The 26,929-nt window shown below is 38.8% G+C and overlaps 1 protein-coding gene and 1 non-coding gene across 27 annotated transcripts in view; both read left to right on the top strand.

Moving 5' to 3' along the window:
• CNOT1 (CCR4-NOT transcription complex subunit 1) overlaps window positions 1–26,929 on the top strand; it is a 98,838-nt gene that overhangs the window by 22,013 nt on the left and 49,896 nt on the right. For 4 of the 26 annotated variants that reach the window (XM_038368763.2, XM_038368759.2, XM_043494770.1 and 1 more), the window contains exons 3-21: window positions 534–641; window positions 1,451–1,549; window positions 2,832–2,900; window positions 3,009–3,063; window positions 3,465–3,668; window positions 5,297–5,465; window positions 6,808–6,934; window positions 7,298–7,408; window positions 7,982–8,152; window positions 8,758–8,885; window positions 9,691–9,931; window positions 11,583–11,702; window positions 12,609–12,731; window positions 12,966–13,117; window positions 20,314–20,464; window positions 21,842–22,043; window positions 22,568–22,714; window positions 23,919–24,043; window positions 26,225–26,511. In XM_038368763.2, coding sequence (XP_038224691.1) covers window positions 534–641; window positions 1,451–1,549; window positions 2,832–2,900; window positions 3,009–3,063; window positions 3,465–3,668; window positions 5,297–5,465; window positions 6,808–6,934; window positions 7,298–7,408; window positions 7,982–8,152; window positions 8,758–8,885; window positions 9,691–9,931; window positions 11,583–11,702; window positions 12,609–12,731; window positions 12,966–13,117; window positions 20,314–20,464; window positions 21,842–22,043; window positions 22,568–22,714; window positions 23,919–24,043; window positions 26,225–26,511 — 2,789 coding nt within the window. The remainder of the gene's footprint in view (window positions 1–533; window positions 642–1,450; window positions 1,550–2,831; window positions 2,901–3,008; window positions 3,064–3,464; window positions 3,669–5,296; window positions 5,466–6,807; window positions 6,935–7,297; window positions 7,409–7,981; window positions 8,153–8,757; window positions 8,886–9,690; window positions 9,932–11,582; window positions 11,703–12,608; window positions 12,732–12,965; window positions 13,118–20,313; window positions 20,465–21,841; window positions 22,044–22,567; window positions 22,715–23,918; window positions 24,044–26,224; window positions 26,512–26,929) is intronic. The other 22 variants (XM_038368764.2, XM_038368760.2, XM_038368762.2 and 19 more) reach the window with 13 other exon arrangements.
• On the top strand, window positions 20,801–20,936 carry LOC119841496. Its single transcript, XR_005288569.1, has one exon. It is a non-coding gene; the product is annotated as a small nucleolar RNA SNORA50 (small nucleolar RNA).

The raw sequence follows: 26,929 nt of genomic DNA, 5'->3' as shown, positions 1-26,929 counted from the left end.
TGTGTTACCTGACAAAATAAATGCCAGACACTTTTCAGTTCTGCAGACTGTCTAACTAGGGATTCTCCCACGTGTTGGAGCTGAAACACTGCTCATATCACTTTGGCTCACAGAGCTGTCACTTGGCACAATGCAGGTTAGTGGCATGAGGCTCATTAGGATGTTAAGGGAATTCTCTTATGTACTGGTTCCTTCCTCAAAAACAAGTTGAGTGCTTAAACTGATGTGCCTTAGTGTGGGCAGAAGCATGATCAAAGACTACAACTTGGAGTTAGATCGTGGTTCTATTCCTGTCCTCATTTTACTGCTTTGATTCTCTTTCAATCCCCAAATGGGATTAACCCTTACTTCACAGGGGGTATTGGTATTTTGGATCCTCAGTGCCTCCTGTTTGAACTTGAGTATTCCATTGTACAAAGTAGTGAAATTACTACAATCACCAAAGTACTGGTGCCCCATCGGTGTGTCTGACAACTTTCCATCAAAATTGTTGGATGTCTTGTTTTCTAGATGGTTTGTTCTTGGTCTTTCAGATTGTGAATCGGCACGGTCCCGAGGCAGACAGGCATTTACTACGCTGTCTATTCTCGCACGTGGATTTCAGTGGCGATGGTAAAAGCAGTGGCAAAGATTTCCATCAGGTAAATTCTGCACTTGGACAATCACTAATTAAACTTTTAATTGGCTTATTGCAAAGCTCTCAGGCCATTTTAAGCACAAAAGCAGGGTACAGGTTATAGTCTTCAGTTAATTGGTGGAAAATAACTATGCATAGCTTCTGAATTACAACCCCTTTTGTTGGCTCTAAACTAGTGAGAAGGTAGAATTACTGAGAGCTTGTCTGGCTTTTAAAGAACTGACTCGGAAAACCTGCTACTGAAGTGTGCTGGCCCCACTTTTGCTTGCCCCATGCAGTACCTTCTTAAAACATCCCTTACCTTTTTAAAGCTTACTGCTCATTGTATTGCTAGTTTGGACTATCTTACACACTTTCAAGATATTTAGACTTTTGGGACACGCACCTATTTCCTGGCTTAACCTCCATTCTTTCCTAAAATCTCTTGAGAAACGTTTCCTAACTTGGCATACTGTGCTCCTGTTTGGCATACAGACAGTGTACGTAGGAGCCTGAGACAAGTGAAAGAAAGTACCAGACTTGCACATAGTTTACTTTGCAAGGTGACTGCGAAACATGTTTGGTTAGCTTGTCTAGTCTGGCAAATATTAAAACCTAAACTTTAATGACAAGGATAGTCAAATTCTGATGGATACTAGTCTGTCTCCTTCCATGTTTCTTGGTACAAAATACTGAATTCAAAATCTTGGGTGCTCCATAATCTGACTGGGTTATTGCTACTATGGCTGTGGAGTGGAAAGTAGAAGTGATAACTAAATACAGATTCAGTATGTCAAAGCAATAGCGGCTTTACAGTTACCTTGTTCTTTTCAGACTCAGTTTCTGATCCAGGAGTGTGCGTCGCTGATTACAAAGCCAAACTTTATCTCGACGCTGTCCTACGCCATTGACAATCCATTGCACTATCAGAAGGTTTGTATTCCCTGTTTTAAAAGGGTCCATCATGGAAAAACAGTAATACATTTTATTATGGAATTATGTAGAATGTTTTCAATGAGTTATATTAAAAAAAATTTTTAAACAGGAAAACTTGTCAAACAAGGCAGTAAGCATTCATGCAGTGTAACTGCACTAGCAAACTAAAAATCAAACATGAGGAGAGTGACGGGTTTTGCTAGAGTTGGAGGGGAAATGGATTAACCCATAGGAAGGAAACTTTTACCCTTCAAGAACTATTATTTTCTAGATTTAGATGGATTAAAGGGGTGGTAGTGCAGGAGGGCTGAGGACAGTCTTCAGCATTGAGGACAGGATCCTTATCTAGAGTAAGACTTGACATGCTTCCATTGTTGCCTGAAATCCTCACTGGCTTTTTTTTATAGTAGTTTATACCCTCTGTATTTGTTTTTACTGGGATTTAATCTCTTAAAACTTAACCATGAATTTTAAAAACTGAATAGTCTTGCTCCCTGTACTTCACTCAAGCTTCCCCAGTAAATATAAATTAGTCAATTTCAGGTTCTTATGCATTCCATAAGCAATATTTGGATTGCAAACACTTGATGGGAATTCTTAAAACCAAGCAAGACTCAGAGCTCAGTTTGTTTCATGAAAAAATACATTTGAGTTTAAGTCTTCCTTTATAAACCCTAATGTTGGGTCTAAATTGTATTCCCTTATGTATTATGTATTCCCGTATGATATTAACTAATGCTAGCTGTCCGTGTGGAAGTCTGGGGTTGCACTGTCTGCTATATCTAACTTTATTCTCATACTACTCATCTCACTTTACCCTTTTCACAGAAGCACTGTAGTAGTGTCCAAGCCACTTTAGAAAAAGCCTTTCTCTTGATTTTGAAGTAAGCTGGTTTAATAGTGTTAAATGTTTGTGATTTTGAACATTTTGTTGTAGACCTCAAAATAATGAAAATACAAAATAGGTCCCGAGTGCTACTATATTGTTGTTGACATGGAGAAGGTCCTGAGAACAATGGCTTAGTAACTGAACTAGTGTAACTCGTGGGAAGTATGTGTGAATTTAAACTTTCTACCAAGCATGGATCACCTTGATATTAACTCTGAAAATGCTTGTTTTTTTGACTGCCCGATTCAGGCTTTGTGAGCTAGTCTACTGCAAAATGGCTTCCTTTCCTGCAAATAAATTTCCCTCTCCTGCGCATAAAACCTCCAGGCTGTCTCTCACATTACAAGCTAGACCATCCATAAAAATAATTCATACTTTATTCTGTTTCAGAGTCTAAAGCCTTCACCCCATTTATTTGCCCAGCTGAGTAAAGTTATCAAATTAAGCAAAGTTCAAGAGGTGGGTAAACATTTGTTTCCCAAACTAGCTGGTTAAGTTTGTACAATACAAAGCTTGACTGAAATTAAATGCATGATGGGCTCTTACTTTCCTCTAACTTGTTCACAGGTGATTTTTGGTCTTGCTTTACTGAACTCCTTCAGCTCAGATCTACGAGGTTTTGGTAAGTGAGGCGCTTGCAGAATACTACAGCAAAGACTCGCCAAATTTAAGAACAATCCTGGCAATGTTTTAGGGTTTGGGTTACCTGAGTTTGCTGCTTCAGTTGAAATCAATAGGCACTGGAACAGGAGTTTTTCTCCCTCCTTTCCCCGGTTCTGATTTACTATAGCCATGTTTGTTCCAGACCTACTGCGAAGTCTGTCTTGCCTACTAAAGGTGGGGCTGAGGGGTATGGAGCATGAAAAGGACATTGTCTATCAATGGTAGACAACTATGAGGTGGTGTGAAGTGTTAAATTTGCCCAGAGCAATTCATGACCAACAGAACCAAATTAAGTCTTTGACTATGCTACATTTTTAAAGTAACTTTCAGGCTTTAACTGTAACCTCTTTTTTCTTAAAGCTGCCCAGTTCATCAAACAGAAACTTCCAGATCTTCTGCGTTCTTACATTGACGCAGACGTCAGTGGAAATCAAGAAGGTGGCTTCCAAGATATTGCAATAGAGGTCCTGCACCTCCTCCTGTCCCATCTCCTTTTTGGGCAGAAGGGAGCCTTTGGGGTTGGACAGGAACAGATTGACGCTTTCCTGAAAACATTACGTAGAGGTAAGCAGAACATCACCATTCAGGAAGCCTATTTGAATTCCTGTCAATGCACCAACAGCCTGTCATTCCAATGGCAGCAGTGTGATGGTGTAATAGAATGCTTAGTGCATAAGGTTTCGACCAAGTTATTTTTCATGAGGCTAAATCCACTGAACAAGTACTCTGTTGCAGTGTACTGCTTAATCATGCTGGTTTGAAATAGTTGGAATCTTCTTTCCATTGGTATGTGGTAACATAATAATACAGTATACTTAAAAAAAAAATCTGCAGAATTTGAGGGGAACGCAGCCTTTCCTTAGGGATATCCAAATGAACAGGCTTTAGATAGTTGAACTTCTGTCCTGTGGCAAAAGTTCATTTGTTGTATATTTTCCTTCTGATCTTTCTAAAATGGAATTTTTCAGAATGCTAAATGAAGAGAAACTGGATTGATGGGATATAGTTAAGGCTTCATAATATTTACATTAAATCAGTGTTTGCTGCTGCAAGTCCTAGAATACCTAAGTACCAGGAACACATTTAGGGGAACTTTCAGGGAACATAGCTTTGTATATGAACTTTATTGATGCCATGCATGTTGTGGAGACCACCTCTGTCTGTGTGATGCTACGGCAGTTAAATAATATATGAAATAACATTTTTCCCTGGTTTTCAGTGGATGAAGTGGCTTCTGGCAAAATATCTTTAATAAAGGGGCCCCGTGTTCCTGATTTTAAACTCGTTTAATCTTCTCTTCTTCCTGCCCTTCCTCACTCCTCCTTTTTTCTAAAAAGAACTAGATATACAGTCTCTATAAACAGAGCAAGACAACTGCTTTTTTTTTTGCTCTAGAGAATTTGGTGTGCTAACCACCATTAGTTTCCCTTGATCAAGCCAATAACTTACCACACAAGCAAGTTGCATTAACTAACTTGTTTTGAGGGAAGGCTAGCCCCTAGGTCGTTCCCACTGGGCTAATCTGTCCTACTGTGGATGGGTTGCTGGCATAATAGCCCAAAACATAAAATAAGTCCTTCTCTTGTCCCATGGTGCATCTGTCCCTGGAAACCTGTCTCTCCTGGAATGGATAGAGCACCCCATGTCAGTAACCTATTCCCGATCCTTTCTGGTGGAAGGGGACAGCTGCTCTGTCCTACTGTATTCTTCTCCAACCTGTGCTTTTTAAGTGGTTGTCCCCCCACAGGAATAATTCTAGCACCTGTTTCTGCTGCAGTTAGTAGCTTTCCCAAGCAGCTGCAGTGAAAGTGTAAAGTCTTGTCAATTTCATGTTGGTCCTGCAGCTTGAGGAAGCTGTAAACAGCAATAGACTACCTAGAGCTATGTTGGTAGGCTAGATGCTGTGATTTTTCTCAGCTTACATCTGGTAGATTTTCTTTACAACTGTAGTGGCTAGAAACTTACAAGCTTCAATTCTTCAGGAATTGGAAGCTTTCCTGAGGGAGGCTTAAAGCCTTCATTTTCCAGGGGCAATGTGTAGTTGTCTTGAAAAATACTATTGTCACTTGAACATAAGCACTTAGAAACAAAGAATCCCAATGGTCGTTTGTGACTGGAAGTAGTATTGTAGAATTTCCTGTTTGTTAGGCCATTATAATGCTCCTTAATACATGCTCGTCTCTCACTTTTAGATTTTCCCCAGGAGCGTTGCCCTGTGGTGCTTGCACCACTTCTATACCCTGAAAAACGGGACATCCTAATGGATAGGATCCTGCCTGATTCTGGAGGGATAGCCAAAACAATGATGGAGAGCTCTCTGGCAGACTTCATGCAAGAAGTAGGCTACGGCTTTTGTACAAGGTTTGTAGGAAAACTGTGTGGAGAGAGAGCACACGCACATATCAAGCCTCTTGCCTGGGAACAGTCCCTTTTTGCCTTGAGGTAAAGGAAAAGAGGGAGACTTAAAGTAAACTACACTAACCTGTATCCACCTAGGAGTAACATGAGATTGCTTGTTCTTGCTTTATGTATGTTCACTTCCAGTGTTCGTATTTTCTGATTTATTTATTTATTGTGCACCAATGTGAAGGTGATTTGTCACACCTCCTCCATATTGGTGCATATAACAAAATTCATTCTGCACATGTGGGAAAAATTAGAGGAAACACAGTTCCATGCTTTCAAAAAATTTCTTCTGAATAGCCTTAAACACCTTCCTGCAGTGTCCAAAAGTGAATAACTTTGGTTTAAAAAAAAAAACAAAAACCTTACACTTAGTCATAATTTATGCAGTGTGTGTAAATTATTTTCCCAGTTCAGACAAAAATCAAAGGTATTTGAGTTTCCTTTAATCACACTTTTTTTTAACCAATGCTCCTATAGACTGGGTAATTGTCTAAATTTTCACACAGAGTAAAATGAACTTTGAAGGTATTTGAAGACCTGAGCTGTAGGAAATTTAATTTGCCTTTTTGTATTTGGCTCCTGCAGTTAGGTCAATTGCTAAAACATTTCATGAGTTGAAATTTCATTGTGTAGTTATATTAAGATGGTCTAATTGAGGAAAATTTGACAACTGTAGAGTGAGTTTATACATGTTCATTTCCCACAAATCATGTAGTCATGGTCTCAATTACCTGTTGCAGATGGGTGGCACTTAATGAAGCTTCTGTAACCTTTGAGTACTCCAACTATGTCAGAACCTAAGATGGTGTTCATGAGTAATCTACCTATAGTCTTTTTGACCCCTTTCCTGACTAATGGAGAGCTGAGAGAGTGGCAAAATCCTACAGTTTAATTTGTATGAACTATATGCAGTGGTCAGATACAGGTTACATGGTTATTACTTAGTGGCACTGTATGGTTTTGAGTTGAATATATGGCAGTTCCCAAAATATCTTTATATATAAAATTTCGATAGAAATCCAGTGTTTGCAATAGCCATCTTGGCCTAACATAAATAATGTGAATCAGAAAGCAAGAACCCTTCTAACTGAAAACACTGCAAAGCCAAGCAGTCTCGTAGTCCTTTATTATATGCACAATCAGGTTGAAATAGCTAACTTTTTGTTTCAATGTTTTTTGTTATCTTTAACCAGAAACTCAGTATCGCACTCTCTAGACTCTCTCATATTATGCTGACTGTCATGGTGAAACCTGCTTTGGTAATGAGCTCAATGTCTACTTCTGGTTATATTTTTAGTGTTGAAGAATGTCGCAACATAATCATGCAGTTTGGTGTTCGGGAGGTCACAGCTGCCCAGGTTGCCAGGGTTTTGGGAATGATGGCTCGAACTCATTCGGGGTTGACGGAGGGTATTCCATTACAAGTGAGTAGTAGTAAACAGTGTACATTTACATTTTAGTGAGAGGAGTGAACTTGTTGCTAAAGCAGGGGACACTGGGAGTTGGTGCTCCAGTATTCCATTTCTGGCTCTGCCACTACTGTTACCTTAAGCAAGTCATTTAACTTGTATGCTTCACTTCACATTTCATTCCTATTTTGCAGAGGGGTATTGAATCACAGTGAGGCATGTCTGTAAAATGCTTTGATTCTTAGGTGAAAGGCTCTTTCTTCCTGCTTACTTAACAGCTTGATTTTGCTCATAATGCAGGATGTTCTGAAGCTCTGGTTTCTGGTGCTTGTGTTTTTAAATTTAACTAGTATCTGATCAGATGCATTTAATTTGCAGTCTATTTCGGCTCCTGGCAGTGGGATCTGGAGTGATGGGAAAGATAAAAGTGATGGAACGCAAGCCCATACCTGGAATGTGGAGGTCTTGATTGATGTTCTTAAAGAGCTGGTAAGCTTGACTTCTTGCTTGTAATATCAATATAGACTGCTTGTAATTAGTGTTCAGAGCAACCAGTAGTCAATTCTGGTATACTCTTCTTAGGCGTAGAGTACCAGCACTTCTGAACTGAACTGCCTTTATTGCTTCACTTAAATAAAAAGTCTCAAAATACCACAGAAAACTAAAGATGCAAGAATGGCTAATTTGAGTGACTTTTCTTAGTGATTATTTAGACTCACTATTGAGTGACTATTTAGACGGAACCTTTTTTTTCATGACTAGACAGAAAACCTTTAAGCACTTTTGCCTCAAGGAGTATGCACCTTGCATGGAAGAGTAACACCTAGCCGGAATTCAGATGCTTCAGTCTTTTCTGGTTGTGATGCCACTAGTTAAGTTTGTCTAACACTCTGTAAGAGCCTGTTTTCAGTTAAATTATAACTTTGCCAAACTATCTATTTGTACTGAAATTTTTCCATTGAAATGAAATAATCATTGATTGCCTGGTGCACTTGCAGAAAGTATTGAGGAATGTTTATGGATGTTATCTTGATGCTGGGTAACCTGTTTTACTGGTTGCAGAATCCTAGTTTGAACTTCAAGGAAGTAACCTATGAACTGGACCACCCTGGGTTTCAACTTCGTGACAGCAAGGGTCTGCAGATTGTGGTGTATGGTATCCAAAGAGGGCTAGGCATGGAAGTCTTCCCAGTTGATCTCATTTACAGACCTTGGAAACATGCTGAGGGCCAGGTAGGCTTGTTTTGGAGCTGTTGCCAAATTAATGCTACTGAGAAGTTTACATGCTTAACAGTTATTGTACTGGGTTACTATCTTTGTGTAGTAAGGAACATCATTCAGGAGTGAAATAGTAACTTAAATAGACTAGTCCAAGAACTAAATGAATTTGCAGTTCTGTCTGGGAGGAACTACAGACCCAGGGCACATACCTTAAGTATGATCTAGTCAACTGTGTATAACTAGTTTATCTGAAGGCTTAAGGGATATTAAAGCACATTGAGTTGAAGAGCACAACACATCCTTGTTAGGAAAAACAGTTACTAATGCTATTCCAATTCGCAGTGTAGATGGAACTGGAACTATGTTCAGTAACTACGTAGTGCCAAGGCTTTAACCTGGTTACAATAAGATTAAAGTCCTGGATACAGTACAAACTGAGCAGTTTGTAACCAAGTCCCCTGACATAGGTGTGTAGATGTGTCCTGAGAAGTCTAGGTGCAAAACACACACACTAACTTTTGGGTCCCTTCTGAAAATCTGTCATGGTGGCTGAGGAAGAAAAAGGGTATGTAATTTTGCTGAAGATCTAAACTGATTTTTCTGAACACTTGTTCTAGCTCTCCTTCATCCAGCATTCCCTTATAAACCCGGAGATCTTCTGTTTTGCTGACTACCCCTGTCATACTGTTGCCACAGACATCCTGAAAGCACCACCAGAGGATGACAATCGAGAAATTGCCACATGGTAAACCTGGTCATGTAGTTTGGATTTATATTCTCATAAGTGGAGGATAAGACTAATTTGACAGTTAAATGTGGCTTTTTCAAATGACTTGTTTTTAGCTGCATGCATATTCCAGTAGATGAGCTGTTAAGTATCTTGTGTATAATTAGTGCTTGGTTCTTGCATTATCAGAGCACTTCCTGTGTATGCCCATAGTAACACTTGAAAAGCATGCTGCCAGTTGATCCTTCCACTGGTGTCTTTAGTAGGAACTCTTCCAGACAGCTGATGTGTTTTGGGAGTGCTTTTTCAAGAACAGGGTTCTATGATGCAGTTGGGTGTCTACTAAAGAAGTAGAAATATCTGGGAAACACTAAGCACAAATGCTGTGAGCTGACTACAGGGAATGGAGGAGATACCGTTTCCGGTTGTCTTTTTTTTTTTTTTTTTTTTTTCTTTCCATGACACTGGAGGAGCTTGCCTCATGTACCTGAAATAAAACATGAGTATTTAAAGTGTGTACATATAGCCACAGTTTTCAGTTGTATATTCAACCTGAAATATCTCAGTTGGAAGTGGGTTTTTTTTAAATCCTCTTCACCACAAGAGTAGTTGACTGACCTTTTTGAGCAGTTTATTAAATGCTGAGTATAAATTCTTAATGAAAATCAGATAAGAATATTCTTATTGCAGGCTTAATTGTGTTAAACAACTGTAACAGTTGTATGAAGTTTGCTTATTTGAAATTGGCATATTAGTAATGCTTGGCATTGCCTGTAGACCAGAATCCTGTTAGTCATCTAGTATGTAACTTTGTTTTTGTTAGGAAGAGCCTGGATTTGATTGAGTCTCTGTTGCGGTTGGCAGAAGTGGGGCAGTATGAGCAAGTTAAGCAGCTCTTCAGTTTCCCTATCAAGCACTGCCCAGATATGTTGGTATTGGCCTTATTACAGATCAACAGTTCCTGGCATACCTTGCGCCATGAACTCATCTCTACACTTATGCCAATTTTTCTTGGTAACCATCCCAACTCTGCCATCATTTTGCACTATGCGTGGCATGGACAGGTAAGTGTTTCAGTTGAGTACTCACATGCTTTGATTATTTTTATTTTTAGAAGCTTGTGTTGGATTGACTTGGCAGCTGGAACAGCAAAGCATTGTAAAACATTTCACTACCCTGGTCATAAATGAAAAATAACTTTCTATAAAATATTGCATCTCACTGGTGATAGCTTACTACTTGGATCTTAAGGCAAACTGCTGTGACTTAGTCTCTTTTTTGCATTGTATAAATAAGTACTCTTTCTAGCAAAAGATCAGCTTAGGAAACTCAAACTTGAATATAGGCTCAATCTAAGACCGTGTAAAATTAGACAAGTCTTTTCTCTTGCTGGTTGGCACACAGGTTTTTGGTTTTTTGGTTTTTTTTTTTTTTTAAACTCTTCTATTCCTCTGTCTCCTGTAAGAAGTGCTTTATCTTGGGATATAAACTGTCAGGTTCAGTCATAAACCCAATTGTTAGTTTTCCCTAGAGATTGGCTATTCCATAATTGTACGTCCTGGGCTGACATATCCATACTGATCACTGTCTGGCAGCATACACTACAGATGTCACGCTTGTCTGATGCAATATTAAAATTCCTGTATCTTTTTTTTTTAAACTGAGAGCTTTCATTAAGTGACTGCCTGTGTATCCTTTTAGTGTATGCAAATGTCAGGCACTAAATGAGTACATAAGCAAGCTGTTTTGGGGTTACATGTTGCCCTCTCCATGCTATAGTTTTCACCATTGCTACCACTGATGGAGCTGCCCAAATGGTGGAGGTAAGGAAAAGCTGGCTGTAAACGGAGACCCCTGTCTTTTGGCTATCTGCATTAGAAAATCTTGTGCTCAAGTACATCTGAACAGTGAAGTTCAGTGATACAAAACCGACCTGGTCCTGGTCTATACTGACTGCAAAGTCATGGTCATTCAGCATTGTCGTTCATCTCAAGCTCTCCCAATTGTGGTGGTTTTTTTGTTTACATTAGGAAAATCTTTTAAATTTTATTGCTTGACCAGAGAGAGCTTGCTGCAACAAAGCATGAGTTGAGTAAAGATCTTCAAGATCTGGCGTTTTCTGCTGGCCCAGGTTGTGGCATAAATGCAGAACATTGGTCTATCTTTCATGATGCAGTTCCATCAGCTGGTAAAATTTAAGTGTTCCCAAGATGTCAACAGCTAGACTTTAAGACCCTTGATGCCTATGAAAAGCTGAATTCTGTTAATTGTTTTTGGGATCTCACTCCCATTCTGTCTCCAAGAACATGTATTAAGCCATGAGATGTGGTATTCCATTACATAAGTGCAGATGGGATGCTACAATAGCTTTTTCCAGTCTCTATTCCTGTATGAATGGGAGAAGAATTAGACAGGTTTACTGATGGAATAACATGGGATGTGAACTCAACTTGTTTCACCATTCAGAAGGAAATTCAAAGATGTAGAATCATGTCTAGGTGGTGGTTTTAGGTTCTTACAGTAGATTATCTGAGTGAACTATAGCTGGTATGAACTACAAAACTTGCATGTAAACGCCATTAACACTGTCACATATAGGTGAAACATCCTGCATAAGTGTGAATGAGCTATTCCAAATGTAAACTTCTGTAACAGTGTGTGGGCTTTTTTTAAGCAGCTCCGTATAAAGTGAAATCACAATTTAACTTTCCCTAGGGCCAGTCTCCTTCAATACGCCAACTTATCATGCATGCAATGGCTGAATGGTACATGAGAGGGGAGCAGTATGACCAGGCAAAATTGTCACGTATTCTCGATGTTGCCCAAGACTTGAAGGTGAGTGGTTTTTGAGAGGCATTTGTCATTATTTAGTGTTTATGAACTTCATGTTCCTTTTTATAAGGGGAACTTAAACTAGCAAGTGATAGAAAGTTGGTAAGAACTGTATTGATAGAATGTTTGGATTCAGATGTTGGCATAAATGGGTATCAAGACTATAAAAATTATGTAGAACTATAAGAATAGTTTCAACACTTTTCTTGAAGATGCTAGAAGTGGGAGCATAGGAAACTTACTCTAGAAAATGAAATTTGTTTAAAGAGCAGAGTTGTACTTAAGTGTGGTAAACAAGTGACACTAGTTCAGTAACTTTCCATACTAGTTCACTGAAATTATATGTGCTGTACAGTTTCAGCTGACTTATTTTTGAGGTATTTATCACCTTTTTGAGGTATCTGTCACCTGTTAAAGTGGATGTAACAAATTTGGGGTGTCATTTGGTATAGCTGGACAGACTGCCTTCTGAAAAAAAATTTCTTCGCATCAACTACTGTTGACCATGAGGTACATTCAGAATAGATGTGAAATACTCATAAGTCATGCTCAGGGAGTGATGGGATATTTTGATTTGATTTCTGTGGTGTTGCAATAGAAACTGAGTATTTTTTTTTTTTACTCTGCCACTTATTGGTAAGGCTTCATATTAAGACTGTAAAAGCCAAGCACAAGGTCAAGTCTAGTTGAAGGTAGCGTCATGCTTTCAGATCTAGAACCGCTTGCTTAGTCTTATAAGCAAGACTTAACTATGAAGCTAATAGTACCAAATTTTTTTCTTGACCAAGAAAGCAGTAGCAGCATGTTGTAGCAAAACTTGTCCAAAAAGCAGGTGGGGAGCAGAGAGCGTGAAAGAATGGGGAGGGTAACCTGATACTTTGACGACTAGTCTTATTTTTTTTTCTTTAGGCTTTGTCAATGCTGCTAAATGGTACTCCATTTGCCTTTGTTATTGACCTTGCTGCACTTGCCTCTCGACGGGAATACCTCAAACTTGACAAATGGCTCACAGATAAAATTCGGGAGCATGGGGTAAAGCAGGATTTTTATTTCACTTCTGCATTTTATTTTTGGTGACTTGGTTAAGTCACTAACGGTTTTAAGTAATATTGAAGTTTTGGAAAACTTCTTTAGTCTGACCGTTCAGTGAAAATGTTGAATTATATAATAGCTTAGTGCAATTCTTTCCACCTTGCAATTGCTAAATTTGAAATCCATGGCTGGTATGCGGTCTAAATGGAGATTAAAAGAATTTCTCTTCCCCAGGAGCCCTTCATCCAGGCCTGTATGACCTTCTTAAAGAGACGATGCCCATCTATTTTGGGGGGCCTTGCCCCAGAGAAAGACCAGCCCAAAAGTGCTCAGCTTCCTCCAGAAACACTGGCAACTATGTTGGCCTGCCTACAAGCTTGTGCTGGGTAAGAAAATTGTATGCTTATGGTAACTGCATATGCTTGAAGACTCAACTGCAAATGTCATAGTTGCAAAAGAATCTTAAAACTGATTTGGCTTTCCTTGGTGCATGTGAAAGATGGGGCTGTGCCATTTAGAGGCAGTCCCAGAGAGAGCCAATGTGTTCAATCTTACTGCTAAACTCCTCTTGTCAGTACTCAAGTGTTATGCATAACTATTAAAATCTTGTTTATCTCTGGATTTAGAAAGCTTTAGTCTGCATAGTAGTCGCTTAAGAACAAGCAATAACTTTGGCTGTACTCTGAATCCTAATGTTCTCTGGGCTGGAGAGCTAGAAGATCCAGAACAATCTTCTCAACCCTTTACTTGCTCTTAACTTTTATCTAAGAGTCTGAACCACTTGTGCACACTAAAAAATTACTAAAGGAGACCAGATTGAGAAGAAAACAGTCTTGTATGCAGGCTTTCTTAATCACAATCACAGGTCTAAAATCTTGGATTTCAACCCTAATTAAAAACAAGCATTTTAGTAAACTTTCTGGCTAGAAATTAATTCCCCATTTTATTGTAATTCATGGGGGAAGTTGTCTCGCAAACATTTTACCTTGAAATTGCACCATGGTGTATCATGTATTTAGGAAGATATCCCTATAATTAAAGTGCTGGTGAATCTAGTTTCAACACATGATGTGCAGGAACTTTTAGTGATGCCAGAAATGTCCTGGAAATTGTTTTTTTGTTTTTTTTTTTGACCAAACCACTTTGTCCTTATGCTAGTAAAAACCGCAATCTTGCTCTATAGCAATAAGTTTTTTAAACAGTTGTTTACTCTGAACAGTTTGCAATGAAGTCAGACAAGCGTAGACACTGAAATCTGCTAAGTGTCAAACTCACAGACCACTAAGTTACTTGAAGGGGGGAAAAACAAATCTTCAAAACAAGGAAAATGTATGTATCGAGTCAAAAATTAGTGGTAGTACCTTTTTTTAATTTTTTAAAGTACTTGTGGCAACTTCTTAGGGTCATGAAACCCCTATAAATACAAGTGTCCCTCTAGGTACAATCACTGGGATGAAATAGATGTGCATGTTCTTTTCCCCCACTCCTCCCAAACATTCCTTGCCTGCTTTGTGTAGAGGGATAAAAATGAAAAGATTTCATCTTTTCCTTTCTCCCAAGATCACGTCATTTTCTCTCTCCCTTACCCCTAGTTCCTGTTGGTGCTGACTGGCTCCTGGATCATTGTATCTGGCAGAGCCAGTGGGGAGGAGGAGGAAAAACAGATACTGCCTCACTTCCTCCTCCTGCTCTACAATAGTTTCCCCTCTCTGAGCAGGGCTAAACTCTTCTTGAGGTTGAAGGGGCAAAGTAACTGGAAGAACAACAAATGCAAGTGTGGGAATCAAAGGGCTTGGAGAGCAAGTGGCTGCCTTTGTGCAAATGTAGGGGAAGGAACTACTGTGGGACATGGATGGAGAACTGAGGAGGAGAGGCTGCTTATGTGGGTGGGCATGAGGGAGTTGGGACATGCTTGGCACATGATACACGGACCACCCATTTGGGCTTCTGGGAAGCTGAGTTTCTTTTTGGGGAGAAGGGAGGAGGGTTCTCAATGTCTATATACATGCTTGATTTTTGAGGAGAGGATGGTAGTATGTGGACTTCAGGGTATGAGGCTGGCTGATGAACTTGTGTCCTGGGAAGAAGTATAGGAGACAGTTTGGGATGGGGGGAGGAAATGGAGGTTGAGAGAGTGGGGAGACTGAATAATGAACACAGGAAAGGGGTGGTGATGTGGAAAGGGGCAAACACAACATGGGAAAAGAGGACAAGAGGGAGAATATAGGAAAAAAATGACTGGGGGAAAGTAAATAGGCTTCACTTACAGGAAGGAATTATACAATAACACTTTTTTTTTAATTTAAGTATTTAAAGGGTGGGGTTGAATATTTATGGAGCCAGACCTAACTGGCAATGCAGCCTCTTCTAATTTTTTTATATTTGATGAACAAAATTTTCTGATCCTCTTTTCCTGTGGTTGCAAAGTAAGTAGGTGGGGCATCTTCCTGTATTTCTCAATAGGACTGCTACACTAAAAGCAAATGGGCTTCCATGTTTCATACCAATTCTAAATGATCCTTTACAAAGTTATTATGCAGAGATACTTAAATTTTAAACCTTGAATTTTACATAATGTATTTCTGGGGGCAGTCTGCACCAAAACATTAAATTCTGCGCGCTATTTTAAAATTCTGCAAATGTTTGTCAAAATAACACTACATAATCATGCCAGTTTCAATTATTTTGGTAATTTTGTTTCAAAATACTGGTCAGCAAGTGTCAACAATACATACATTTACATTTACACTTACACTTTTTTTTTTCCCCAGGAGTAGTTACAGAAATCCCTATCATAACAGAATTCCTGTTTCTTTGCCTCCAGACACCCATACCCACCCCAAGCCAAGGGATCCAGAGGGAGAAACAGCCTGATGCTCAGTCCCAGGCTTACATGGAGTTTCCTGTGTGCTGTCCTCTCCTTCCCTCAGGGCATGCTGGCAGCTGCCAGAAATCTGCTGGGTCCAGTGATGGCTAGCAGCACTGCAGTCCGTTTCTATAGGAGAAAGGAAATTCTGCGTGCACATTAATTTCCACAAAATTCTGTTGTGCAGAATTCCTCCAGGAGTAGTAATGTTATAAGATGAAAAAACTGAGTCTTCAGTTTTACCTATTTTGAGGAGTATCAGTTCTTTCTGCTGCCTAGATGTTAGGACATTAGTATGAGATTCTTGTAGAATTCATGGTATATTAGGTTAACATTTGAGTTTTCAAATGGGTTGTAGTGACTTCAGATCATAATTAGATTTAAATCAGCAAGTAGAATCATTAATTGATCTTAATCCTGTTTTTCACTTGTCTTTTTTAGTTATTTTCCTAAAGAGAGGTTGATCCTCATTGGTGGATAACCATTAAAACAGATTTAGTTACAAATCAACATAATGTTATACTAACCAGGAGGATACATCATAACTGTACACATTTATTCAAGCAATTAAACAGCTTAATTTACACTTATTCAGATTCTTAATTTGAACTTTTAGTATTTTAGAAAATGGTGGATAATGCATTTCTCTACTAGATAATTTTTTTGCTTCTGATTTGTCTATTTAGATGGAAATGCAATTTAATTTTATTGTGCTGGAAACATGCATGTTTCACTAAACTTGTTTTGCATTTAACTTTTTAATGAACAAAGGAACTATTCATTGTAGTTTGTTCAGAAATCAGTTCAATTTACTCTGTCCTTCAAGATTATGTAACTAGTAGATCTCATCCTTGCATCCACTGTGTATACATGGTTTTTCTTTTCCAATCTAAGTTTTTTTTTTTTTTTTTTCCTGCTTTTTTTTTCCCCGATTGGCTTACCTTAGAAGGAATTAGTCATTGACCTGAAGTAGTTGAATAACCTGAAATGAAGAAAATATTTTCTGCACCTGTCTTCAGCTGCTTTAGCACTTCACATTCTAGTTCCAGGTGGCTAACTAGTGACTTTCACCAAGTCAGTTATTTGACTTTCTTTAAGACTTGGCATCAGATGTACAGCTTAATATTTTTAGTATTTATTTTAATAATTTTAGGCCTTAACATAGGGTGTCAACTTCAAATTTAATCTTAAATGGGTTTATTTTTTAAAAGAACCTATATTTAATTTCAATAAAATTCTTTATAGTTTTTATCCAAGCTGGCTTCTAACTTTCATAAGGTGAGCCTTATTTAAATAACTCCATAATGAACAATCTCATCCTCCCATCCACATAGGATCCATGCAGCAACTACAGCAATGGCTTTCATAAAAAGGGCTGCTCTTTAATGTAACTGACTCTCTTGATGTGAATTAACAGCTACAAATGAGAATGCATAAGGAAGGATGGCCTAATGGTTGGGGGTTAGCTTCTGACTCTGGAGACTTAACGGAGCAGGGACCTGAACCCATTCTAATTTGTGCCCTTGAGCAAATCACTGTCTCTGTGCCTCAGTTCACCATCTGTAAAATGGGAATAATAGCACTTTCCCTACCTCTTGGGTGCTGTGAGGATAAATACCATAGGGATTGTGAGGTACTCCTCCTACAGTAATGGCTGGTTATAGATGGAGAATAGGCAATTCTTTGGGCATGACTACATAGGGAGCATCCAGGAAAATTAATTGAAATTAACTAAAGGTGTGAATTGGAAGTGGATTAGTTGAACTGCATTGTATAAATCCCTATGTGGATGCTTCTGTTCAGAATTGAAGTGACCATAATTCAGTTTAGTTTTAATTGGTGAATTAAGAAACTGAATTAAGGCCACTTTAATTCTGATCAGTCTGTGGAAGGGGAGAAATGGCACTTATACAAAATTCTGAGGTCTGCTTACTGGGTAGTTGCTCACTTCCCACAATGTGGGTGCTATCGCTAATATAGAACAAGGGATTATTTTTATAAAGACAAGTCTAGCTTTGGATCTATTTCTGTATGTAAAGGCCAGTTGTAATATTTCAGAGGCTAACAAATTAATAATTTTATCTTCTGACTACTTACTACTATATAAGGTCTAAGAGCCCACTGAAAAAATGTCCTCGTCGTGGGCAGCATGCACATTTGACGTTTACTTAAGGCTTTTTGAAGCAGTACAGCCCTTTTTTGTTTGTTAGAGATCCCCGTGCCCAGTCTAATCAGTGGTTTTATATCAAGAGGAATGTGGGTTTTTTAAGATGTATTTTGGGATGGTCTCTATCCTCCTAGTGTCCCCTTGAGATCAAAAATCTTAGAATGGCTGGGAAATGCCTCTAGTCCCTGCTTCAAATTATTTCAGATAAAAATAAACTTCTTGGTGAAGTAATTGCATGTTCACCTCTTTTTCTTGGCTTCTGAAAACACACACACACACACACTTCCACTCAGACTGCAGAGGTTCATTGTCCTTTTTAGAGACATACCACTGAGAAGGGAGTCAGAGCTGGGGAGACCTTGGGCTTGTCTACATTACCCGCTGGATCGACAGACAGCTTGGGGAAACTTGAGGCACAGGGGAGTGACTTGGAGACACTGCACATCTCTTGCCATGACAGTGCTGGACTTCTAAAGTCCACATGGCTGAACTATAGATAATGGTAGCCCACAGCATGGGAAGTGGTAGGTAAAGAACTCTTTGAGGTTGATGTGGGACATGTTGCTCTAGTTTGCAGAGTGTGGGAGTAGAAACCATGTTGGAGAACTGTGGTGGTATGAAATATCTGATAGGGTTGCTGCTGAGCAATGCTTAGACTTCTTAAAAACTTGAACTTCCAGGCAAAGAACTTGTTAAGGTAGAGCTGAGGTTGAGTAGACATAGAAAGCTTTTTGAAAACATTGTAGTTGAGCAGTTTAACCTGGAAATACTTTTCCTCTTAAATATATGGAAGTAAGTTGATCACCCAAACATCATTAGCCTTAAATGCACCTTTAACTAAACATCCCTCACCCCCAAAGATTTAGCACCTTTGAACAGACTATTGCTAGTTGTTCCTGAATTAGGATGCAGTCAGTCAAAATAATCTCGGGGGTTTACTAGAGTAAGTAGATCCACATCAAAGTTAAATTGTGCAGTTCTTGGGGTAGATATTCTTGCACAGAGTCTTGCAAACTGATTCAACAAATATACTATTGGAGCAAGAAACTGTAATCTGCTGTGCATGAAAAGTAGGCTTACTAGCAATGGGTATGCTCTCTTGCGGAGAGAAAGCACTTCCACTATTCCTATATTATGCCCGTCTCTTGAATTGTATATTGGATCTTGGTTTCTTGGTCTGTATAGAGAAAGCTGTTAGCGACTTGTCCGGTCTTTTTTCTTTCATCTAAATATATTGAATCATCCTGAGATCTTCTTAATGTCTTAGATTTTTCACTATTGCTTAAGTCATGGAAATGCCCATCCTCTTAGAAGCTTTCCTGTGACACTAGCCAGCTAGGTCAAACCATAGCCTCTTATTGCTGCATAAAAATGCCAGACCATGGAATGAGAGCAACTCAGTGATGGTCTTGGACTTACAGTAACAGAATTCTAATTATATGGTGTATAACCTTGATACTCCAAGTACAACGTGATGAAATAGGAGAACAGGGTAGTCTTATCCAAAAGGAGACTTCAGCCTTCCCCCTCCCTCTTAAACTATTGTCTCATTCTAGTCTTCGACAGAGCTCATGTTTCAAATGTTGCCCAAGAAATAGACTAGGGCTTCCTAGGAGTCTGTTCTTTTTTTTAACTCTGTTAAAAGATGCATATCCTGTTTTTAGGAGACCCAGTATGTCTTAATCCTAAAATAAGCTATTCAGTAGTGTATTTAAGACATGAGTATTGACATAGGGAAAATAAAGTGTGGAAAACTTGTTTCTCTATCAAGACTGTCCTTTTCCTATATCTAATGGAAATCAAATAAAATAGTAGTTATGCAAATGTTTTTGTACTGACAGATGTCAGTACAGGTAGTTCTCTATTTTACGACGTTTGACTTAGGATGAACAGCACTTATGAATTGATACCCTGATCGACTTACAATTTGGTTTTGACTTTATGACGCTCGGTCCTGCAGTGGAGTGGATTGTGGTTCCAAGTTACGACGTTTCGACTTACAATGCAATTTTCAGGAATCAATTGTCTTAAGTGTGAGGACTGCCTGTACACCTGCGAGGGCAGGGTTTTGTTGCTTTCTGAGAGCTAGAAGGTACTCAATGTTCACTGCTAATTACTCATGTTCCAGTGCCTGGTCAAATGTGGACCTGAAAACATGCATCATCTTAGCATGAGGGGGATGTACCCATGCATACTGACTTTTAAGTGTGTAACTTTTCACTAAAGATGATATCTACAGTCACTCAGTCACTGGGTTGAAGGTCTAGTGTAAGTCTTCTAGAACCTACAAACCACAGCATGTCTTTCTAAAAGTCTGTAGAGTGCTTCTCAAATCACTTGACTGCTTAGTGAGTCTAAGAAAGATACAACAGTAGGGATAGTAAAATTCTTGTAAAGTAATTGAAAAATCTTTTATCTGCTTCTCCAAAGCCACACTTATTGCCTGTCTTGAAATACATGGTCCTCTTTGCTAAAGAGAAACTGAACAGGCTGGATTGGCCAGTCTTAGGAATGCTATATGGCTTATCGCCCAACTCTTCTCTGCTTAGGAGTGTTTCTCAGGAGCTGTCAGAGACCATCCTCACTATGGTAGCCAATTGCAGTAATGTCATGAACAAGGCTAGACAGCCACCACCTGGAGTCATGCCAAAGGGACGTCCACCAAGTGCTAGCAGCTTGGATGCCATCTCTCCTGTACAGGTAGATAAATGACATGCTACAGTTTCAGAACAGTGATAATTGGCATTTGTGTTTGCTGCATAAACTGAACTCTGGTAATGGAACTAAATATGTCAGTAGGCTCCCTTAAACTACTCATGCATGCATGTCTACATAACTTGCTTGTGTTTTAACTACAAAATAGTGTGTAATGGGTTTAGTTCAGAGCTAACTTTCACTTCTGGAGCATTTGTAACAAGTAACTGAAGCTTAGCAGAATGGGAGCAATAAAAAGTGAAATACAAATTTGGCTTAATTAAAAACTTAGTGAAGGTTTCTTTAAAGTGGTAAAGAATTTACTTAGACTTTTTGAGGATTAAGCACTGCCTTTGAACCTGATGTGTCTTGTTTGTAGCTTCACGGGCCAAGCAACAGTGCTAGAGCATAAGGACTTGTTATAACTGGGGCTCTTCAGCTCTCAACTGAACTGCTCTTTTAAAAACAAGGTACATTTAAGTTACTCCCTGCCACTCACCACCCCTTCCTCCTCTGGGAGCAACACATTCCAAACAGATTTTACTTCCAGCAACTACATTCAATGGCACATTGAAATGTTAAGAAATGAACTTTCCCCTATAAATTAGTGGCACTTCAGTATTTCTGTAGATGTCGAAGGCATCAATATTTTGCAGGCTAAAGAAGTAAAGCTGTTTAACCACTTTCAGAAGTGGGAAAACTACTCCTTAGATAAAACTATTAAATATCCTGGGAATAATACAAACTGCTACTGTGAGCAATTAGAGCAGCAGAACGTTTTAGATAACAAGTCTGTAGCCTGGCCATCTTCTGGATAGATGGTGCAGTTCTAGAACTCTCACCTCCTAGAGTCAGCATCTCTAATTATAGGTGCTAATATTGTGGGACCTCTGAAGGCTTATGCAAAAGATCATGTTCCAGTTCTCTTAAAATTGGACACAGTGGGATCCCTTATACAATAAGATCTGTAAATGGTGTTCATGAAATTTTACTGCAGCCACTAACGTCTTTAACATGACCTAAAACTGAAAGTCATAAGTTGCTGTAATATCAGATATACAAGTAATGCTTTTTAACCCAATTTTTTGTTAAAGTCAAATGTGTAAGGTCTTGAATTAAGTCTTGAATCTCCAAAAGCTTTTAATAGACTTGGATTTTACATCTATAGGGTTGTAGCAGACTTAAGTTAAATCTAAAAATGTGATAAATGTCTAACATTTTGTAGATAAACAGGATCTTGTTGGGGTGACCTGTTGTCATAGGCTAAAGTTACAGCTATATGTCAAAAATAGTCCCTAAGAGTATTGGAGTGGTGTCTAAGTTATTGCCAAGAAGAGCTGATAAATGTATATGGCTGTTTATAATCTGCATTTCTTTGTTCAGATTGACCCGCTTGCTGGGATGGCATCTCTTAGTTTAGGTGGTTCAGCTGTTCCACATACCCAGAGTATGCAAGGCTTCCCTCCAAATTTGGGTTCTGCTTTCAGTACACCTCAGTCACCAGCAAAAGCATTTCCTCCCCTTTCTACCCAAAATCAGACAACTGCTTTCAGTGGCATTGGAGGACTCTCTTCACAACTTCCAGGTACTACCCGTTTGCATTTTGAGGTAACAGAATTGTTCAAGTACTGCTACAGTGGCCTTGGTTGGAGGTATTGGGCAGGAACAGCAGTATGCTTATATTTGCTAGGATTTAATTAAAATGACATAATCTTTGCTCCCACTTCTACACCAAAGTGCTCAGTGCAGCAAAACAAATCAATATAATGTACTTCAATAAAGGGAGGGTCCCATTTTTTAAAAAAATTGTGGGTATGCAGTTCTGACCTCCTTGGAACATTTTGCCCATTTAAGACCCTCTGAAGTATATTAAAGTGCTGCATCTGAATAAAAGGATGAAATTTTGATTGGGAGCAATCTGAGCCTTTGACAAACTTCAATAGACCACTTGTAGTAGCGTAACATGGACTAAAGAGTTGCATATGAAATTGGATAACATGGGGATAGTTATTACGTGACCTAGCTGGTCAAGTTTGTGGGAATAATTTTTTCTTACTCATGCAAGTAGTGGAGTACAAGTGAGATGACTGATACCTTGTTTGGCCCCAGTAGGTGGTCTTACTACGGGTAGCCTAACTGGTATAGGGACTGGGGCCCTTGGCCTCCCTGCAGTGAACAACGATCCATTCGTGCAAAGGAAACTGAGTACATCTGGACTGAACCAGCCTACATTCCAGCAGAGTAAGATGAAACCTTGTAAGTGGTAGTGTTGTCTGTGACTGAAGTGTGACTGTGGTCTGCAGTTAACTTGCATTTCCTCCAGGGCAGGCTTGCGGCCAGTAGATGGCAGATCCCAGAAATGTGGCTCTAGTTTTCACTCTCCAGCATGAAACCGGCTACTTTTAAAACTGCTAGCAGTAGAAGCTTGCAGAGTAGCCCTGAGGGAGTAGAAAGAAGCAGTTTTATAGTGAAGTAAATAGCTCAATGAAATGTTATAAATCTGCATGAACAGTGTTGCTCTACTTCTTTGTTCTGCTGTATATTGAACAAAATATGCCCAATCTTTTTATAAGGGGTTTTATATATGTATGTGTGAGAGAGCAGTGTTACAAAAATGAAATTCTGTAGAGAGAACTAATAAACCAGAGGTGCTTTGAGTGGGACGTTATTAAATCCTCTGATTGGTAAAGGGAGGAAGTGATGAATTAGGATGTTAAAACTGGGAAGAAAAACATTCAGGCTAGTTTGTTTCTGAGAATGGAATATTTGGTCTCCCCAGTCCAGCCAAGTGTGTGTCTGGCTGTAACTGGCACAGCTGTATCTCTTGACTGCATACAGTCAAATTTCACACTGTTTGCTTTGGTGACTTTCTAAGATGTGCAATCGGATATTAAACCTTTCAGACATTATGATGTCGGTAAATCCACTATCTGGCAGCTTGTCCATAAAACTGAATGAGTGAAAAGCTAAACTAATAGGTCCCCAGTGAACATACAGCTGGAGGTTATTTGACCCTCTTTCTGCTATTTGGGCTGAGCATTCAGTGACTTGGCTTGAAGTGCACTGGTTGATCTGAAAGTGCTTGTGTGAAAGACTGTCTGCATGTTAGTGTTGTGTAGCATGCTCTTTTTATGTTCACTTGCACATTGGGTTAGGCCTCAGTTTAATTTTAGAGGTGAAATATATTCTAGGAGCTCTAGTTTAAGATTCAGTTTGTTTCAAATTTATCACTGTTAGCTTAGTAAGATTTGTGTTTCGCCAACAGACCTGTGGTTTTAAATAAAATGTGCTCATTAAATCAACAAAAACTACTTAAAAGCATTTCAGCCCTGTCAAGAGAATTAAGTAGGTTCTACATATGTTTGAACAGATATCTGAAAATGAATTGAAAAGAACAAGAAAAGTAATTTGCTAATGAATTAACTCAGATGTTACTCTTTACTGTCCATTCTCCCAACAGCTGACTTATCTCAGGTGTGGCCAGAGGCAAATCAGCACTTTAGTAAAGAAATAGATGATGAGGCAAACAGCTACTTTCAGCGCATTTATAATCATCCACCACACCCCACCATGTCTGTAGATGAGGTGAGTTTCCTTCTGCAGTGATCAATCACTTGTCCAGAGACTTGTTTTATGGTTGAAAGTAATTCTCTTTAAGGTCTTCAATAAATATTGAGGCAATAGCAACATTGCTTTTTGTTTGGTTGCAGTTTGAGGAAGTAATTGAGTGCACAAATTTTCAAGAACCTGTCTATGGTACACTAGGTAAAAACCACCCAGTTGCACTTGTGCATTAAGTGCAGTTTTAAGTTCTAGCTGCTGAAAATGTTAAATTGGATGGACCTAGTCATGTGAAATCCAAGCACAAGTATTCAACATTGGTGCCAAAGCTTAAAGGGACACTGTCAACTTAAATCATATTTTTGTCTGAAAATGAACATATGCAATTAACATCTAAAATTACTATAAAGTACAAGTGAAAAATGCTCTCCAGTTTTAGCTTATACACTTGACAGTGTGTAGTGGTTTACTTTCTCCTCCTGTCACTAGTCAGTTTCCCCTTTCTTGGGTGTCTCGCACAACAGGGAGTGGAAAACACTTAATTAAATCTTTTTTTTTTTAAAGAGACGCAAATATCGGAGACTTGGTGGCAAGTATAATCTTGAGGCTAAGGTCAATTTGCTTGTTGAAATAGACTATTTCAAGTTAACGATGTCCCTCTAAATATATTTGCACACTTACAGATTATTGAAAAGCACTGTTTAATGATCTCTACTTCCTGTATTTCAGAATCAAATTTAGGAGCAGTACAAAGCAAATTTAGAAAAGTATCATTTGAAGACCATTGCAAATAAATCTGACAAATGTATAAATATAAACATGGTCTCTATCTGATAAAGGAAAAAATGAAATTATGAGCAATACTGTAGCAGGTCTAATCTACAACAGATATTCTTGGGAACCTCCCCCAGCAATTATTTCAGTCCAAATACTGTAAAAATCTAATGCTGAATTTCCATTTACTTCGTGTGTATTGAAGGGGAAAAATTAGAATGAAAGTAATTACTTTGCTAAAATGATATAAAAGGGATTGTCTTTAACTCAAAGCAAGCATGTTGGAAGTATTGTTCTGACAAACTAGAATGTCTGAGGATTTGAAGAAAATTGATACTGTCCATTTGACCTGAGTAAAATGGGATTTTGCTTTTGTTCCTTTTGCTGAGGCCGTAGGTTTGAAGAAAAATCGCCTTTTTAAAAGCAGTTTATATGCATATGAGGCTACTACTTAGGACAGTCTGACATTTTATTTGCACAAATGGGCATATTAGTTATTGGTCAGGTGCACAATCGGTATGTAAATGCACACTCGTTCCTTACTGTGTGCTTGAAACACTCCTGTTAAGCCTTGAATGTTACTTTCATAACTATTTAGAGATTCCTGGGGAAGATTTAAAACTATACCAATTAAAATGACTTCTTGGGATTCCATGTTTTGATCAAACTCAGTCAGACTTGCAACTAAAGATCTGTAACTGCCAGTCCTACAAACTCAACCTTAGAATGAAATTCAAATGAGAGCGGTGTATGACTTGTGTATTATCCCAATGATTCTGCAATCAGAATGTACTCTGAACCAAATAAAATATAGCTTTCTTTCTCATTTCTGTTAGCTGTACTGTGGTAACGAGGCCTTTCTTAAAATAAAATAAGGCCTAAAGCAGACATCAGCTGGGATATATAGAGAGCAGATCTGAGTGAGAGGTAGTGGGTTTTTTTAACATGGTCCCTTTTCTGACCATAATAGCACTTTTCAGAGCTCTAAAAATTAATACTTTTGGGCTGATAGTGTGTACATAGACTTAGCCCAATTTGAATATGTACAGCTGAGATGAAGCCTCATGACCTGTAAATGTAGCAGTGCTGTCAGATTGACAAACTACTTCAAAGCTTTTGCAAAAAAGATACTGACCTGAAAAATTGTAAGAAAGCTACAATACAAACAGATGAGGTTTCTAGCATCCACAGAATCTGCATAACAGCTACACGTCCCACCATTTCTGGACAAGACTTTAAATAATAAATAAATAAAAAGTTTGAGTTTTTACGTATAGATTCCTGCCCTCAGGTTTGGCAGTTTTGCACTGGGAATTGGGTTTTCCCAGTGCAATTTACATTAGTGACTAGTTGCAGGTGCTCTTGAACCCACTGGTGTGAAAGGGCTGAGATGATACAAGTCTCTTGGTAACAGTTTCTATTTCTTTGCAGGTATTAGAAATGCTACAGAGGTTTAAGGACTCCAACATTAAGCGGGAACGAGAAGTGTTTAACTGTATGCTGAGGAACTTGTTTGAGGAGTACCGTTTTTTCCCCCAATACCCAGACAAAGAGCTGCACATAACAGCCTGCCTCTTTGGTGGGATAATAGAAAAAGGACTGGTTACTTACATGGCATTGGGCCTGGCCCTGCGCTATGTTCTTGAAGCCTTACGAAAGCCTTTTGCATCCAAAATGTACTATTTTGGTATTGCTGCACTAGATAGATTTAAAAATAGGTGAGTGATTTTTGTAATCTTTCAAAAAAAAAAATGCATGGGATATTTTAAACTTGTGTCTGCTCTAGTCATATGCTTAGTAGTAGCAATACAGGATTAATGGTATGTCATAATACTTGCAAATCTCACAACTTGAACATAATTCACCAATTCCAAGCTCTCGCAGCCCACCGAAGATAATCAGTTAGTGTTAAATATAGTCAACATGGGTTGAAACTACATTCAAACATCTCTCTCTCTCTCTCTCTCTCTCTCTCTCTCTCTCTCTCTCTCTCTCTCTCTCTCTCTCTCTCAAATTCAGCTGACCATATTTTATGAAATCTAATTCAGTCAAGTGTTAAGGCTAGTGGTATAGCAATACTTTAGAGACTAATTTGGTAAAGCTTAATTCCCCTGGTTAAGAATTCTCTACATGTGC

Source organism: Dermochelys coriacea, chromosome 12 (assembly GCF_009764565.3).
Source record: "Dermochelys coriacea isolate rDerCor1 chromosome 12, rDerCor1.pri.v4, whole genome shotgun sequence".
Classification (NCBI taxonomy): Eukaryota; Metazoa; Chordata; order Testudines; family Dermochelyidae; genus Dermochelys; species Dermochelys coriacea.
The sequence above is the reverse complement of the archived record's forward strand: the minus strand, read 5'-3'. Positions and strand labels throughout refer to the sequence as shown.